The sequence below is a fragment of the Ruditapes philippinarum genome, unplaced genomic scaffold (genome assembly GCF_026571515.1).
Source record: "Ruditapes philippinarum isolate M1 unplaced genomic scaffold, ASM2657151v2 ctg417_1_1_1_1, whole genome shotgun sequence".
NCBI classification, from domain to species: Eukaryota; Metazoa; Mollusca; class Bivalvia; order Venerida; family Veneridae; genus Ruditapes; species Ruditapes philippinarum.
Genome location: NW_026865639.1, coordinates 72,997 through 92,874, shown reverse-complemented (window position 1 = coordinate 92,874; position 19,878 = coordinate 72,997). Strand labels below are relative to the sequence as shown.

Genomic DNA, 19,878 nt, shown 5'->3' with positions numbered 1-19,878 from the left:
TAATGTTTACATTATTATTTTACTTTTTTTAGATTCGCCAAGCAATAAAGAAGAAAAAGAAGAAGAAGACTATAAATATTGATAAAGTGTTTGTAACTTACAAGAGTTCATTTGTCAATTTTGAATTTTCTAAATTAATCACAAAGAAGAGTAAAAAGGCAAAGTCGAAGGTCATTGTCGATGGAACTGTATGGAAAAAGAAAACCAAAATAGATAAAACAATCGGAGACATGTGGTTAACTACCAAAGACACTTCTACGATTACCATCACTATCGAGCCACTTAATCTTTACATTGATATTACCAGGAAAAGTGGTTTCTTTGGCGTTAAAATCAAACTAATGTCAAACCGTTGGAACACCAAAGGCCTGTGTAAATGGGTACCGTCCAAGATAAAGGATCTTTATACACATGATTATGAAAAGTTTACAAGTATCACTCCTATTCCTGGATACACAGGAACAACAGTAATTATGTTTTATTGTTTAAAGTGACATTATGCCCATCCAAGGGTGTATAGTGAGTGAATGGGTGAAAGACAAAAGATGTTTTCATTTTGCCATAATTCCTTTTAATTAAATTATTAAGTTCGCATAAACATTGAATAACTCACAGATCCACACGAAATTTCTGTAAATATCCATAAGAATTTACCTATAACGCTTAGTTTATAAAAAAGAGTGGGGCAGTCTTTTTAAATTTTAGACAGATTTATAATTTTACCCATAACATTTTCCAATATCAACTGTTGGTCAAACACCATTTTGACAGTCAGTCTTTTGAAATATAAAGTTAATTTAGCTCAGCTTGACGATGAAAATATGAGCATAATGTCACTTTAATTAATTCAGTATACGGGTAGAAAATGTTCAATGACATTCGCTTTTTAAAAAAAGTTGCACAATTTAAATATAAACACATGCAAGAACTGGTTACTGAACATTTTACTATAAAAATTGTAAGCACTTTTATTTCTGTTTTTATGTTTCTATTAAAAGTGTACTTTATCGTCGAGCAAGTTATCATGCTTGAATTGAACTACTTTAATTTAATTGAATGCTCTAAAATAATTGAAGTGTTTTATCTTATCTGATTAGCTATCTGTTTAACTCGGGTTTTTGTTGTTGTTTTTTATTTAAACAAAATGTTTCTCTTTTCTAGTGTACTTCTGATATGGACTTCAGCGATATCAATTACTTTGATACCACAAACACTACAAACAAAGTATCTGGTAATGCTTTGTGTTGCAATTCGGCTAGCGGTAGTTACAAAAACTTTCAACTGTTTTCTGACAAGCCTTCTGATGTAACAATAATGTTTTATTTGAAGACATGCACGGGTTGCCATGGTGTAATATTTTCTTACAAAAAGAAGATACCATTTAGTTTAGACTATAATGACGGAACAATTGTAATCTGGTATGGAAAGAACTCCAAATGGGACTCTGATATTGAATTAAAAGATAACGAATGGCATCAAATTGTATTGACTTGGTCCAAATCACTTAGAAGAATGGTGTTATATGTGTTTAATGAAAACACCGGAAATAAACCACAGATATACACGATAGAAAATTTTAAGAATAAACCATTCTTGAATGGAGGATCACTGTCTCTAGGAAAATTCCAGATCAGCCAAGTCGTACCAAAATGGAAGAAAATAGACGCATTTGTCGGTTGCTTCGATTCACTTGGCTTTGCCACGCAGTAAGTTTTTATGCCAACACATATAGTAAAACTTAAACAATATTTATGTACCGTTTACCAAGTTAGCGACATATAGGGATCACTTCTCCGTAGTCTGTATGTTTGTCTGTCTGTCCGTCCGTCACAAAAACTTTTCTCGATCACACCTCAGAAACTAATGGTGCAATTTCATCCAAACTTTACGGGAATGATCAGTACCAAGTCCGGTTGTGCATTTTTTATGATTTAAAATTTGTCCGAACTACTTCTCTTATACCATTAATGAAATTTCAATGAAACTTTAAGTGGTTGATCAGTAGCTAAAGTCCTTGCGCATGTTAAAAGTGCTTTTGCTTGAATGATTTTAGCCGAGTTAAGGCCTTTGAAAATAAAAGGTATTAATTAAGTTTCTAGCACTGGTCTTCATGGCGATCTTGTTTTATAAATTCCCGGAGATATTCAACAGAAACAAATAATTAAATCTTCTTAAATTTGCAGAATTATATCGATCATGTAGATCATTTAATTATCCCCCGCCGATGGAATCGGGAGGGGGATATAGTTTTGGCGTTTTCCGTCCGTCCATCCGTCCGTCCGAATTTCGTTTCCGGAGTAGTTCTCTGCAACTACTGGCTGGAATTCAACGGAACTTTATGGGAATCATCAATATCAAGAGGAGATGCGCATATCGTCAGCTTGTTCCGGTCAGACCCTTTAACTCAGAGTTATGGCCCTTGATTAGTTATGTAGTATGCATATAGAGTAAAAAACGTTTCCGCACTACTTCTCTGCAACTACTAGCTGGAATTCAACGAAACTTTATGGGAACCTTCAATACCAAGAGGAGATGCGCATATCGTTGCCTTGTTCCGGTCAGACACTTTAAGTCAGAGTTATGGCCAATGATTAGTTATGCAGTATGCATATGAAGAAAATATTGTTTCCACGCTACTTCTCTGCAACTAATAGCTGGAATTCAACGAAACTTTATGGGAACCTTCAATACCAAGAGAAGATGCGCATATTGTCGCCTTGTTCCGGTCAGACAATTAAACTCAGAGTTATGGCCCTTGATTAGTTATGCAGTATGCATATAGAGCAAAATTCTTTACCGCGCTAACTTCTCTGCAACTACTGGCTGGAATTCAATGAAACTTTATTGGAACCTTCAATACCAAGAGAAGATGCGCATATCATTGCCTTGTTGGGGTCAGACACTTTACCTCAGAGTTATGGCCCTTGATTAGTTATGCAGTATCCATATAGAAAAATATTTGTTTCCTGGCTACTTCTCTGCAAATACTGGCTGGAATTCAATGAAACTTTATTGGAACCTTCAATACCAAGAGGAGATGCGCATATTGTAGCCTTGTTCGGGTCAGACATTTTAACTTAGAGTTATGACCCTTGATAACTTAGGCAGTATACAACCAGAGCAATAATCGTTTCCGTGCTACTTCTCTGTAACTTCAGGCTGGAATTCAATGAAACTTTATGGGATACTAAGAGGAGATGTGCATATAGTCGCCTTGTTCCGGTCAAATACTTATAACTCAGATTTATGGCCCTTGATTAGTTATGTAGTATGCATACATCTCATTGGCATTTCCAGATATTACTATTTAATACAAAGTTATGGCTCTGTTATTGTCCTGAATATTTATCAAGTTCAAAGAATATTACTGTTTATGCCATGATTAATATATAAATAAAGCCTTATGTCTTCAGTTGTTGTGTAAATAATAACCAGTACTCGGCGGGGGATATAAATTCAACGAATTTGCTTGTTTTTATATTATTTAAATATCATTTTCTGAATTATTTTTATTACAGAGCTCTTGACGCTATAACAATATCCAGTCTTTATTCGAAGCCAATAGAAGACGTTAAAACGTATCTATCAACAAGCGGTATACAATTTTACTACTACGATTTCGATGAAGATACAACATATAGTAAGTATAACAACCATTTACGTTGACTTTTACAACAATAATACGTTATAGCCTGTCTGTTTTGAATGAAAGTCGCGTTATCATGATTGCTGCGTCGTCGTTGACGTCGTGCGAAAACATTATAATGTTGTACTTTGTTCAAACATTAAAAAAGGTGTCAACACGTAACACTTGATTATCATGACAAAGCAGTTGTAAGGTGTCATTCTGAAAGCTATACTTTTGGAGTATATATATTTTATGATTAACAATTTTTGTTAGAATTGCATGTAATGTAAAATGATTTCAAAACTACGAAAAATAATTAGATATCCATATATAACTAATAACTATAACACTTGATTAACATGACAGGTCACGGGCGGTCCTTTAAAGGATATTTAATGCTTTTCCAAAACCTCGTGTATCAAATTTTTGGTTAAGAAATGATTGTTGAAATTGAACAAGTATTAACGAAATAAAGAGCTTATCAAAACGAAACATTGCTCTTGGATCTAGTTTATTTTATTGAGTAGTAATTGCTGAAAATTAAGATATTTTAAATTGTTGGTTTTTTTAATCTTATCATGAGCTTAAAAAAGCAAAAATTCTTCATTTAATAAAACGTAATAAACCTCGCGATAATGTGTGCCAAAATATATTTGAAATTAAAAATAAATGTTTAGCCTTTTAAACGTCATATTTGTCTTTACTTTCTAACCATATTTACATGTAGAATAAAATGAATATTCATACAAACTTTTATAATCAAGTTATGATATTCAGTACAGGTCATACATCAGATTTTAATTGTAGCAGAGAGAATACATTCTTACAATTATTAAAATTAGTAGTTTTACATTAGATATAATTATGTTAGCCTAATTACTAATACAAAGAAAGTTTGAAGCTTATTATAACCACTCTTAAGGAGTAACCTGTAGTGGTGTTATATAAGGAATCATTGTCTTCACCCCAGCAAGGTGTTGAGAGACAGACAACATAACCGTTAGATAGGTGTTCTGTAAGATATCACATGAAGACAAGTAATTTTATTTTGATATAGTAAATCTTTGATAAAGCAGATCTCGTCAAGTGATCTTATGCAATAGATGAGTATGAGTATTTAAAATGAACATTTCTTTTCAACAGCAAACGGATACTTGGATATTGACTTGGGTCTAGAGGAACGTATGATTACATTTGGAAGTAAAGCACGCACACAAATTCAGTTTGATAACTCTCCTTTGAGATCTTGTTCTCAAAGACCTTCTGACAGTCCACAGTATGATCCTACTTCATCAGGCAAAAAGTCAAGACGTCGAAGATCCATTGATGATGACTATGATTTGGTAGAAAATTTCCTTTCTCAAACTACATTTGGTAGACCAAAGCGATATATCGAAACTAGGCCGAAGAGATCAATCACATATGCATTCGACACATTCTGTCAGAACATATTCCAGAGTCTGTCTTCCTCACTTTCAACGTAGGTATCTTAGCGTGTTTTGAAACATTAACAGAATAATTTCGTTATGATCGTAAAAATGTACATGTAATATATTGTGGTTTAACATTCTTTTTATAGCATTTTAACAACACATGTTAAACCATCTGTTAGAACTGTTATGCTGATTGTGACATTTTTTTCCTTTTTAGAAATTGTAGTACGTCTGCTCTACTACCAAAGATGAGTGTGGCAATGTGGGACTGCATTGACGCTGATGGTGACGAAGAAGACATGGCATATGCCATATCATCATTTGCAGACGAATGTCAGCAAACACTTGGTCTATCATATTGGCCTGCTGAGCGAACTTGCCTCGAGTTTGAAAATGATTTTAATTTATATCCTTATATGGGAACCGATTGTTGGCCACAGTGTCCATTTGGTTTACGAGAATCGTCCACGTCTGACTGCATATGTGATGATGGGTTTTGGAACGCAACATGCACTGCTTTCTGTCCTGGTGGAGCAACAAATCCTTGTAGTGGTTACGGTACGTGTGATTCTGTCACGGGTGAATGTAATTGTCCTCTAAACAGGTTACCGGCTGACGATTGTAGCGTGTGTTCAGAGGGATGGTATGGTTCAAAATGTGACATTGCTGTCAATAACATAAATACCAGTGATAGTACTTCCTTTGCTATGCTTGGACAATTGGGTATAATACACAACCTTGATGGTTTGAGCTATCCAGTGAAAACACAAGGTGAGCTTATATTGATGGCAATATCAGAAAACATAATCATACAAGGAAAATTTGTTACCTGCTATCAGAATTATTCGTGCGTCCCATTTATAGCTGCAAGAGTTGGAGATTCAGTGAACGGATATGCAACAGTGACCGTTCAATCGGAACGAAAATATGATTCAAAGCCAATTATAAATATCAATGGAATAAGTGATTCTTTGGATACGCCAGCATTTTTCAAAGGTTTCAAAGTATCCAGGTCAAATTTCTTTGAAGTGACTTTTGAAGTTAAGGATCTTGTTACATTTTCTATCAGGAATGAAGGTCAATATTTACATATGAAGATGGAATTAGATAACACATACGTTACACAAACTTCAGGTCTACTCAGCGGAGGACTGTTTACAAATGTAACTGACCGCCTTGACCACTTATACAGCGCTGAAAATCCAGTCTTTGCCATATGTAATGACACTTCTTCCATTCAGTCTGTACTGGGTTCCCAAAGTTCTAATATCATAAGTCTAACATCTTATACTCAGACATATGGAAATGAAACAGATATCGATATTTCTAATTTTGTAGTTCATGAATGTGACAGCATTATATACTTTGCCAATGACTTGCTGAAATATCAAACCCAGGGAGGATATGGATTAAACTTTAGTAAGTCAAGTCTTGAACAGGAATTATATTTAGACATAATGTCAACTGAAACCATGACTATAGAGTTACTTGTCAAGCAGAATGCAGCAAACAATAGTGGTGTGTTGTTCTCATATATAAGCAGTTCAGGTTCATCACTGCTCCTTGTTAGTGGATCATCCTCCCTTGAGGTCTACACATATGTAGGTACTAATGAAACCGTATATGATACAGCAATTGCATTAGACGAAGATGCGTGGAATAAAGTTGTGTTTGTATATAGTAATATTGATGGCACAAGCTGTGTTTATGTTATTGACAAAGATGCTACGGTGTCAACTACAGGCGATTTTGGAATGAACTCGTCAATGTTTGAATCTTCAGGGACTCTTACAATTGGACATTGGAATATGCCATTCGATAGTAAACAGTATGATTTGCCTAAAGGATTTGATGGTAGCTTAGAAAATTTTATGATATGGAACCTTACAATTGAAGAAAGTCAAGTAAGTGAACTCTGGCAGATGGACCCAGCACTTGCATCAGGCAGTCTTTTATTCGCACTTCAATTTGACGAAGGGGATGGATTGTCCACAAAAGACAATATAGGGAATTTAGACCTATCTTTCCCTGCATACCCATGGAAGGCACCAGAATGGATCATCTCGGATTTAGACTATTCAAGTAGCTATATTCCAGATTTTGCACTGACATTCTTTAACAATGACACATGGGAAATGGAAACAAATGCATTCTGTTTATCATTAATGGCAAACACAGATGGAATCAGCTTGAGTAACAGCACAAGAAATTTCTTTTACCTAAGCTGTCTTCAGAATATGGCTGTTACAAAATCAAGAACTGCGGGATATAATGCAGTATTAGATGCTTTGATGTTGGGTGTTTCACAACATGGAACAGCATCTTCTGAGATCAGTACACTTTGTTTAGGAATGTCAGATGCAGACAGAAATGGTACGTCTTGCTCTACAACATGCAAGTTTGGCATCGAATTTTCAAACGGAACATGCTCGTGTTTTGAAGGCTATCATGGCACAAATTGTGACGGCATATGTCCAGGAAGTTCTGATTCACCATGCAGTTTCCATGGCAAATGTTTATCAGATGGAACATGTGACTGTTGGTGGAACTGGGATGGAAGTGCAGATTGTTCAACTTGCACAACAGATGCTGCTGGTGATATGCTGGGGCCGGAGTGTACAATTCTCAGTACTTCATCTTTATCTTCGGCATCTCTAAAGGTAGCATCTGTATCAAGTAATGGATACTATATGACATTTGATGGTCAGCAAATTTCATTCATTGGTGAAACTGGAGCTTTTATGCTATTCAGTTCTTCTTTAATGGGTGTGGATATCCATGTTTATCAAGTAAGCTGTCATTACGGGTCTTGTATTGCAGCAGTTTCACTTACATCTTCAACAGACGAGATTGTTATTGCACCACCTGGTCAAGGTATATCCCCGGACATATTTAGGAATGGACAGAAAATAATTCTCGATGACATTAACAACGTTTTTAGTGCATCAATTACTGTTAGACAGGAATCCTTAACTGATATAAGTGTAACAATCACTGGTATTGGAAGCATAAAAGTAAATGTCCTTGTTCAAGAACAGTTCTTGCAGGTATCGGTGATTTCGTCGTCTACAATTTGCCAAGCTGGAACAGGAATTTTTGATAAATGTAATGGTAATGGCAAAGACTATTCAGCAATGACCAGTAGTGAAATAAATGAGTACATAGTAACAAATTTCAGGTTGTCAAATAGCATTATTCTTGATGCATTGAATGCTCCAGTAGGCGATGGCTCAAATATTACAGGATATGCGCTAAAATTTGACAAAACGGCAGGTATATCAGTGCCACTGTCGTATAAATTTGGTCTAAACATTTCTGACATTGATTTTAGCCTGTCACTCTATTTCAAACCATTGGCTCTAGGCGGTTATATTATGTCCTATGGGAAAAACACAACGTTTGCTATCTTAAATTTAGATCCCATTACTTTGCAATGTGATACTAGATTTGTTAGAAGTACAGTATCTCCTGAATTAGGCGTATGGAATCAGCTTGTTTTTACTTTTAGACGAAGTCAACGGACAGTAGATCTCTTCCATTTCGGAACTGATTCAAAATTAACCAAAGAAGTTTTAAACTTTGAATGTGGTAATATATTTGAAAGTGATGGTACTGTTATGCTTGGTGAATATATACCATCTGTTGGAAGCAGTCCATATACATTTGGGACACAGTACTTTACGGGGATGATTGACGAGTTTTCTCTCTGGAGCAACCCTATTCCTAATTCCCTTGTATACCAAGCTCATCTCCTAAGCACAAAAATATCTGGATTTTCATCTGAGCTAGCAACATTAATTTCTTTCTCGGAAGGAGTAGGATCCATAGCTTACGAAGAAATAAATGGTAACAATATGGTGTTACCAGGTGCACCATGGCAATCTCCAAAATGGATTGTCTCTGACCTTGGCCTGCAACCTCTAAGAACTACAGTAAGCGAAGCGTACTCTACAACAATCATTGATCCAGCTGTTGAAACAGCATGCGGAGATTTCTTTGACTCAGGAACTGTATCTTCAAACTGCGGGGGTGTGTCCACCTTTATTAGATGGTGGTTCAAGCAAACATGTATGATCACTGCAACAAACACCGGAAATATATCTGATACTACAATGGCTATGGCTGACTATACTTCTGTATGCGGAGTAACTGGAGGAAATACTGATAATATATATAATATCTTATGTGCATTGACTATTGAAATGCCATTGTGGCTGAAGCGAAAATGTTCGGCTTGTGACTTTGGTTTTAAAACAGATACGGAATGTGTTTGTTACTACGGATATTACGGAGCAAGTTGTAGTGGTGTGTGCCCAGGGGGAGCATCAAATCCATGTAATGGTAACGGTGAATGTGACAAAGGAGGAAATTGTCAATGTAGAGGTCGCTGGATCGGTACAACTTGCAACACATGTGACTCAGGTTGGTCTGGTAACGACTGTTCAGTGTTTACATCTACATTTGATCCTCTTGGAACTAATGCTACAACTCTTGTTGCGCAGGTAAACATGATAGGGCAGCTTTCAACATTTGATGGAACCATTTTAGATATGCCTCAGAGAGGATATTTCAATCTAATGACACTGAACGCATTAGACATTTCTTTGCAAGGAAGGTTTGGAGTCTGTAATTCAGAAGACATTTTCCATGTTTGTTTGATTGGCTTCGTATTAGAACACAAAAGTGAAAGCTACTATGTCAGCTATGAAAGATTCACAGGTACGAGTGTTGAAATCATGTCATCCACGTCAAATAATATAACAATCTTCGATGAAGTGGAACTCGGCGATATGACATTAAAACTTGACTCGCCCACGACATTGAAAATGACTATGAAAGGTTCAGATATAAGTGTTAAAATGTCATCCATTAGTGACCGCCTATTATCAACAATGGTTATTCCAATGACAGAGTGGATTTCGCATCAATCTGAAATAAATGGAGTTCTTACCTCCTGTAATACAGAAAAGGCAATAACTGCTGCAAACTGCAGTGTGAGTCGTGTATCGTTGTGCGGAGATCCCACACAAACAATTCCAGCCAACTGTAAATTGGATCAAACCACTGAAACATTCAGTCACTTTCTGAATAATTCGGCATATAATGACACCGGTTTTATGGATATGATTGAACAAAAATATCTATCTGCTATGGAGTCGAACTGCTTTAAATATGAAGGCAATGGGGTAACTGTGAAGGATCTTTCTTTACCAGATACTGATCTTACTATCGAGATGCACGCAATGCCAACAGAGCATGGCGGTATCATTATGACCCACGACGATGGAAATGGCAATTATATTACTTTGATCAATCACAAAGATGGTTTGATTGTCGCTCTACCTGGTGTTTATCATATGACAAATCTGCCTCTGGAACTAAATGTTTGGAATCAAATAAGTCTTGCATGGAGAGATGACGCCAATATACTCGAAATCTACTTGGCAAATGATACAGGTTGGTAGCAGGTTTATACTTGTATTCAACATCTCATTATTTTTTTAAGTTAGAATAAAGGTAAATGTATTTTTCTTTTAATTGAATAAGAACATTATTTAAATTATTGAAAAATAATCATTAATGGTTTGTATAGTTATTCATGTTATTGCTTTAATTGTGATTGTTGTTACATCTTCAGGTGTTTCCACCGTAAAAGCTATACCAATTACAAGTGATGTGTTTGGCAGTGGAGGAACATTAACACTTGGTCAGCTTACTCCAGATTTAGGAGTGTCCATAAGCATGGGTGATTATACAGGATATATTGATGAAGTGCGCATTTGGAACAGACCTCACAATCCGACAGTTATCACAAATAATTTCAGAAAAATGATTACTGATGACACTAGTAATGTCTTTCATAGTTGGACATTCAATGAAGGAATCGGATTAACTGCATATGAAGATCGGCAAGGTGATAACATAGTACCAGTTAACATACTTACTCCGCCAGTATGGGCAAAATCAAGTCTTGATCTATCAGAAGACAAAGATTTAGACGCACCGAGGTTAACAAATGAAGATGAGTTGTCAGCTGCGGCTCTTCTTGCTGCACAGCAAATGTGCGACAATTTGATAAGTAACTTCTCCTTGTCAATAGTTGGTTCAACTATGGATGTATTAACTGATGTCTATGAAGCGCTTTGCGTTCAAGAGGTTACATCATCTGGGGACCCATCTCAAGCAGACGCTGTCCTAGCCAGTGCTGCTGACTTGTATGTTAGTTTAACAAATTCTTCAACAAATCCTCTGTCAAGTTTGTGTAATGTCATGAGTTCAATTTCTACATACATAGGTGCAAGCGGAGACAGCTGTACAGAATGTGTGTTTGGTACCGTCTATAATTTTACATGCATCTGTTATGATACACATTGGGGACAGACATGCGACGCCATTTGTCCTGTAGGTCAACTAGGTGCTTGTAATACATTTGGAGTATGTGAGAAAACAACCGGAACTTGTAATTGCCATCCAAGACACTATGTTGGATCAAAATCAGTAAGTGACTACTGGCAAACGTATTTAATATCCTCGAGTATGAACATGACATCAGATTACGCATGTGATTCTTGTTCAGAAAACTGGTATGGCAAAGAATGTGAATATTCAAAAGCAAGTCCAAAATCGTCATCTAATTATTATGGCATAGTCTACGGATCTTACGTCACTAATTTCGACGGAGTGTCTTACACTCATGCATCACCGGGCGTTTATTCTGTCCTGAAAACTTCCTCAGTAGAAGTACAGGCTCTATTTGTTCCTTGTCTAGGAGACAATAGATGCAGATATATGAGAGAGTTTGCTGTGAGATATGATGACTCCAGTTTAATGATACAACATGCTTCAGATAATGGGGAAAATGTGACAGTTATCGTAGATGGTCTAGAACTTGTTTTCCCGAACATTTCAACAGACGGTGATGTTGGAGTAGAAATGACAGCATATCCTTATATTAAGGTAACAGTCGGAAGTTCGTCATTTATTGTTTTTGACTCTGATATGGGTTTAGTTATTACAGCAAAGATTTCATCAGGTGATGCTAATGACAATACAGGGATGCTCGGAAAGCCAAATGATGATGAGTGGACGAAAAATTTCCAGTGTGCCGATGATACCTCGGTATTAACAACTGATGACATATCAAGTGACTATGTGGGGAATTGTTTACGAAAACTTTATGCTACAGGTTCAAGTCAGATCTTTATTAATCATACTGACTCTGAAGATTTCCTCTCATCTGGTGGCTATGCTCTATCTCTCGTCGGTGGAGAAGGTTTTACTGTCAATGGATTTACTGTTGAACAAGGACTTACAAAATTCGCGACTAGTTTCTGGGTCAAGTCTTCAAAGGCTTCAAAGAAGAGGGCTATTTTAACACATCCATTGCTTACAATTGATGCTGGCAGCAACGACATAGTTTTTAGTGTCGACAACAATTATCTAGTGATAGAATGGGACAAGACATATACTACTACTTTGACCCTTGACATTGATATCTGGTACTATGTGGCGTTCTCGTGGAATGACGATGGGTCAGCAGTGGTATATCTCATTTCGGATAATAACGTGCAGGACTACTCTATTTCTGATATGAATACAGGAGGACAGGTAGACGTCACTGAAATTACAATGACGACAACAAACTCTGCAAAGGTTTCATTTGATTGTCTACGATCCTGGACTAAAACAAAGACTTTGAGTGAATGTATCGCCGATATGGATAATTACTGTGATGATTCAAGCTCGTCTGGAACAAGTATGATGATGTCATTAACCTTTGACGAAGGAAACGGAACAACATCGTCATTAACAACATTCAGTACAAATGATGGAACCAATTCTGGATCAGTGACAGGCACTGTCTCTGGAACTATAACAGGTAAGAACTATGTAGTTATACACGTTCACTTATTAACTTCTCTTCGTTTACATTTCTTTTAAAGAAAGAAATACTATTATTAAAAAATAGACTGGAATTTCAACTCCTACTCAAAAATCTGCATAATATTTTAAGCATTCAATATTTTGCATACTAGTTTTTATGAAATTGAATTATGTAGCTTTACATAAAACAGTTTTTGAGTGTATATTTCATTTTTAGATATTAAATATTTTATTTTGTAATTTGAATAATTGCAGGACTTTCAGCTGCGTCAATACCATGGACGCCGTCTTCTGTTCCTGTACCGGACATTCCAACTGCTAAAACTTTGACGGCTTATGCAAGAAGTACAGGAAGTAATCAAGGTACTAATTACACCGCAGCAGCTATAGCTTGCCTTGACGTTATTAAAAATACGAACTTTACAGACACATGTAGCGGCGTTATGTCAAGTAGTACTATTGATCATTTTCTTGAAGCGTGTATTCGAGATTACGAAAGAATTGGTGAACAGCAAGCTCAAATGCTCCTTAAATCTACTCTAATATACTACTGTGCTACAGCAATGGGTGCTGATGAATGTAAATTTATTGGCTATTTCTACTTCTGTGAAGAACTTGAAGAAGAATCAGCGGCTTTCCCAATTATTATCATTGCAGCAGCAGCTGGTGGACTATTAATGCTTATTGGACTGATTTTACTTATCTGCTGTATTAAAAAGAAAAAGAAGGACAAGGAGCGTGCTGCTGCTGCGGCAGAAGACGATCCAAGCTTATCTTTGGTATCAAATACTAAATTTAATACAACTGCATTAAGAAGAAATACAACTGAAACGTCTTTTGTGTCGTTGGATTCCCGGCGCCAGTCCGCTTGGGACGATGGTGGAAGAAACTCTGTGGTGTCTGTCAATTCACCAATAATGTTCGGAGAGGAAGCTAGCAGTCCTACTCCTTCAACTTCAGGGTCATTTTTTAAGAAAGGAACTGTTTCGCCAATGACAGTAGCACCGTTGACGGAACAGAAGAAAATAGCAGTAAACAACTGGTCAAAACTTGTACAGAAAGCAACAGAAAATGGTCCAGTTTCCCCGCATCCTGCACCAAACCCAGAGACAAAGGCACCAAGCAAAAAAGGTGGGGAGCCAGCTAAACGATATATTTCAACAAGTCCTGAACCGGTAACTTTGAGCGGTCTTTCAAGCCCAACAAGTCCTGCGCCAGTAGCAAACTGGAGTAAATTGTTAGAGAGAGCCCTTGGGTCTGGAGCAACGTCGCCACAATTCTCTGGTATTCCGGGAAGTGAAAATTCCACTCCAATGCCGTCACAAAATCAAAACGCACCAACAGGCATGTTTGGACAATCACCACAGCCAATGTTTGGGTCTCATGCGGATGCGGGAACTCCAAAACCAGCCTTTGGAGCGGATGCACCAACATCCCTAGGTGGCAGTAACGCTAAAAAATGGCAAAAACCAGCTCCAATTCCTCGAGTCCCACAGAACGTGAGAAAACCATCTGTTGGTGTTCTACCAGATAGACCGGACAGTGTTGTTAATGATCTGGATACGGCATAAAGACAAACTGAATGGAGCATGTTTTGTGAGATATTTGAACAATATATGATCTATTTAACATTATTCACTGTGAAAAAAAGGACATTACCAAGAAGTGCTAAGTTTACTGTACATATACATATATTAAACTGTGATAGAATTCTTTAAACTGTGATAGAATCCTGTGATAATATATAATAAACTGTTTTTTTATATTGAATATATGCTTAGAAAGACTTTCAGTTACCTTACTGTTTAAACTATTGTCTTTGATTCTTTTTTTACAATATGATATGTTTATGTATATTTCTTTACTGTTTCTGTTAATTTTCTATTAATTGTTTTTTGGGTTTTTTTTGTTTCTGAATAAAATTTTCTTTGACGTTTGTTTGTCTTTACACTAGTAATACTTGAAAACTGGGCGCAAAATTAAACTACACCTCTCATCTTCAGAGACACGATATCTCTGTTTTACATTGATAGGTTCTACCAACGATGGTGTAGGTTCTACCAACGATGGTGTTCATAGATATCTATGTCATATTCAAACAGATGAAATATAGCAATCATCAACAAATAGTATACATTGAAAACACTTCAAATACCGACCAGATACTGTGAACATAAATCTTGTTATGAAAGAATAATATATGAAAGACTAACATCATTATCCAAGATGAGCAATAATAGAAAATAGCGGCGTATTGATTTGCTTTCCGATCCAGGTGACCTTTAATTCAACGTTGTAATAGAACAAAAGCTTTGAAAAGACAAATTTAAACATGTATTCTGGTTAAAAGACTGATACCCACTAAATATTATATATTGAGAGTTAATTCTTCATGGTTGCTGCAATTACCACGTATTATATCAAGACATGGTTTTCATCAGAAAATTGAAATATCACGTACAGTGGCACGTTTATCTTGATAAATTCGCGCTTGTTGAGCTATTTATCTGTCGCCTCCTAAAGTGTAGCGGTGACATAGGGATCACTTCTCCGTCGTCTGTCCGTCCGTCACAAACGTGTATGTACACAGCGTCCCTAACAAACTTGCAAGAAAATCAACCTTTATAAAAAATAGTTTTCTAACTTTCTAAGAAAAGTAAAAATATAGACACTTCAAAAAAAAATTACTTGTTCTATGAAATTAATAACTTATTTTGCAGTACAGTAAAGTTCCGCTATTAAGACCACTTGTGGGTCTTGCAAAAAGTGGTCTTATTATCGAGTCGGTCTCTTTATTGAGACCCTAGATTATAGCACACCAGTAAGGCACATATACCTTCAATATCAGTGGTTAATACATAGGAATGATAGGCAGACATGTTTGTCACTGTTTTAAACTGTTTTACTGGCAGATGAATGACACATTGTATAAACAACAAATTAAAGTATTTGATGTATTTTAATTTTACATAAACACCATTAAAACAACATAACATTATTTAAAATGGTAAATATACATTTTATACATGTGAAAGTCAGAAGTCAGAAGTCTCTTTTAATTTTACATAAACACTATTAAAACAACATAACATTATTTAAAATGATAAATATACATCATATACAGTACATGTGAAAGTCAGAAGTCTCTTTTAATTTTACATAAACACCATTAAAACAACATAACATTATTTAAAATGATAAATATACATCATATACAGTACATGTGAAAGTCAGAAGTCTCTTTTAATTTTACATAAACACCATTAAAACAACATAACATTATTGAAAATGGTAAATATACATTTTATACATGTGAAAGTCAAAAGTCTCTTTTTTTTTATCTCATATCAGTTCTTTACATATCACTATACATTTCATATGAGTCATAGACACATCACCTTACTTAAAAAATCTGTCAATTGTTGTTTGTTTAGAGCACCCTAAAGCTTTCACTGAATCTTTTTCGAGTCTATCCTGTGCGGAATTGAACAACTCAACAACATCTGTAAGTCCTTTACTTAAACAGTACATTCTAATGTTTTCAATGGATTGAATTGCTTCCCTATGAGTTTTCAGAACAAGTTCACTTTCAATTTCATCACTTTCATCATCAACTTCCTCATCATTCAGGTTTTCACTCTCAGCAATTGTACATTCCTTAGATTTATTACACACAGAGTTCAACAGTTCACTTTCCCATTCTGGTGAGAGTTCCTCATGAACTGGAATATCACGGTCAGCACTAACATACTCTTCAAGCGACATACTCTCTACAGTAGCAATCCTACCATTTGCAGTTCTCATGAGTTCCACTAGCTCTGCAAGAGGCACATCATCATCCTCGAACTCCTCTGTTGCTGAATCAGGGTTGATTCCTGCTTTCAAAAAACACTTGTAAACAGTTTCCTGTGTTATGTCCTTCACAGCAGCACTAACGTAACGCACAGCATCCAACACATTTACACTCTTAGAAATCACTTCAGCATTAACAGAGCTGTCAGCATCAATTTTAGACAACACAGATCTTAGAAGCCGTTTCCTATAGTGAACTTTCATATTCTGTAAGATTCCTTGGTCTAGTGGTTGGAGGACAGATGTTGTGTTCTTGGGAAGGAACTGAATTTTCACATTACTGAGATGAAGGTCTGAGGGATGTGAGGTAGCGTTATTTATGTATTTATAACCGTAATTTCACTGCATAGCTAACGCATTTAGACTATTTTTGCGTACTCTGACCTATTTTTGTAATTTTATGAAATTTAAGGGCCGTTTGCAATGGGTAAATTACTTTCTTTGTTCATTTGACAGTATTTTACTCTTTGAAACATTTTAAAACTTTTAATGAAAATTAGCATGAATCCTGATGGGTGCTGCTTAAATGGTCACACAAATCGTTATAGAAGTTTATTTAGATACATAAATCGTTATAGAAGTTTATTTAGATACACAAATCGTTATAGAAGTTTATTTAGATACACAAATCGTGATAGAAGTTTATTTAGATACACAAATCGTTATAGAAGTTTATTTAGATACACAAATCGTTATAGAAGTTTATTTAGATACACAAATCGTGATAGAAGTTTATTTAGATACACAAATCGTTATAGAAGTTTATTTAGATACACAAATCGTTATAGAAGTTTATTTAGATACACAAATCGTGATAGAAGTTTATTTAGATACACAAATCGTTATATAGAGGATATTTGTTTGTTTGTGTGTAATATGAAATTTTATTTCATCGAGCGGGCTTTAAAAACAGTATTCTCACGAGTGGCGTAGCCACTGGTGAGAATACTGTTTTTAAAGTTGACGAGATGAAATAAAATTACATCTTACACAACAAACAAACAAATTTTCTTTTTATTTTATGCATAAAAACAAGTTAAAACGAAATTTCCTTAATATTAAGGTTAATATTAAAATCTGTTTCCCCCATTGAGAGCCTAAAAAAGTCCATCCAGAGCGCTTAAACCAAAGATAACCACAGAGAGTTAAAATCGGAGATGACACAGCGTTTGAATCAGAAATGCTCTCCAAAGCGTTTGAACCAGAGATGTTTCCCCGAGCGTTTGAACCCATCTATCTTTTTCTCAAACGGCTGAAACTAGTTTCTTGACCCGAAATACACCGGGAATACCCCCACATTAAACTACAATATAGTAAATGAATTTACTATATTTCACTGTCGACTAGTCGAGCTCTTATATTCCACTGTACTGGCATGACGTTCAATTATTCAATTAAAGCCAAAGTTTTCTTTATTGTAAAATCGTTTATTGAAACTGTCATATTTAAGTTATTATTCTTTAAACACACCTTTCTTTAAATTGTTCGCATAAGTCGTAAATCACGAGATAATTTTACTCCATGTTTTCACACTATTTAAATGTCAAAAGTATGTAAGATTTGGACGATTTGAAATCTTTGAATAGATATTTAAACGCACGAGAAGACATGTTTATTTCTAAATAACTAGGACCTACATCAATATGACATGATAATAATTTTGATAACCAAACTAGGGAGGACCAAAAAATTATAAGAACTATTTTTCCTTGCGGTGGAGGACTAAACGAATAGTTTGACATGCTAAATGATTAACAGTGATTAACAATGGGAGAGTACTACATGAATAATTATATGAATAAATCAGCTATTGAAGAAAACATGTTTACAAACAACGTGAATTACTTTAAATTATTCAATCTCATGAAGAGGCAGCCCTCTCCGTCACATCTCGGAAAAAAACATATTAAAATGTATTAATAATCAGCACGAGAGATTCTTAATTCCATCTGCGGATATGGACCTATCAAATCACAATGAGGAGTTTTGGTAAATGACCACGTAACCAGATTAAATGGGCAATAATGGCTGCACGAAATGTGTATGGTGGCGGAAGAGGGTTTGTATGGTACCTAGCGGAAGAGGGTCACGTTATAACTTTCATTAGCTGAACATATGCCTGCATTTCTTTCCTATACAGACCTCAGACACACACTTGCAATGTGACTTAATCTTATCCACCACCGAATATAAAAGCTGAATCGGATGTTTTCAAATATAGTATCTGACCACAAACTGATTAAACAGATTTAATTGAATTTTATTTTACGAACGCTTAATTTAACGAGATTATCAAAATTAAACAGAATTTATTTTCGAGACAATTGGCTTAATGATTTTAGCTGTACACTATAGGCTTAAAAAATGAATATATTTGTTCTTCTTTAGAAACAACAAACATGAGTTTAATCAAATTAAAATAATGGTTTTAGGACATGTAAGTAACTTATTACCTTAAGAAAGTGGCGAACTTATTCATCATAATAGTAGCAAAATGTAAACAAAGAAGTATTTTGACTTCCATACAAATTATAAAATTACTTTAATTTTACTATTGCCGGAAAGCAACGGAAGCAATAGATGGTTCAGGAAATTGGAGTAACTTTTTAGTAACAATAACAGAACACCAAAACTGAAAGGCATAATAGAAATAAAACCATGTCTGAGGCATATTGGGCCTATAATATTAGCCGAAAGAAGAAAACAAAAACAGAACTCAGATCTAAACCATTATGTATCCACGTGCGGAAAAAGATAGATTAATATGATTCCAAATGTCTGTGATACACTTTAATATCGAGTTTATTATTAGTTGAGCGTTTCTGGCCCGTCTTGTGTAAGTTGTGTATATAACTGAAATTTGTATAACACTTATTTCAGCTGTAAATCATGGTTTAATTGATTATACTCCCATTTACGCATTGTTACTTTAATATTACCAAATCCACGGCGTATAGGAACGCGCACGTGGGTGCATTTATAAAATTTAAAAAAGAAAAACTGTTTCAATTTCATGATTTACTGCCTTTATATAGATGAATTGTTAAGATAAAATCTTACACTAATTTCATTTTGACATGT

At 35.4% G+C, this 19,878-nt stretch overlaps 1 protein-coding gene across 1 annotated transcript in view; it reads left to right on the top strand.

The window, feature by feature from the left end:
- Positions 1 to 14,872, top strand: part of LOC132729860 (uncharacterized) — a 157,914-nt gene extending 143,042 nt beyond the window's left edge. Inside the window, 7 exon segments of the mRNA XM_060715701.1 lie at positions 33 to 467; positions 1,162 to 1,706; positions 3,519 to 3,640; positions 4,772 to 5,108; positions 5,279 to 10,518; positions 10,700 to 12,940; positions 13,201 to 14,872. Of these exon segments, the coding sequence (XP_060571684.1) occupies positions 33 to 467; positions 1,162 to 1,706; positions 3,519 to 3,640; positions 4,772 to 5,108; positions 5,279 to 10,518; positions 10,700 to 12,940; positions 13,201 to 14,516 (10,236 nt within the window). The 3' untranslated portion in view covers positions 14,517 to 14,872.
- Positions 14,873 to 19,878: the final 5,006 nt, after the last annotated feature.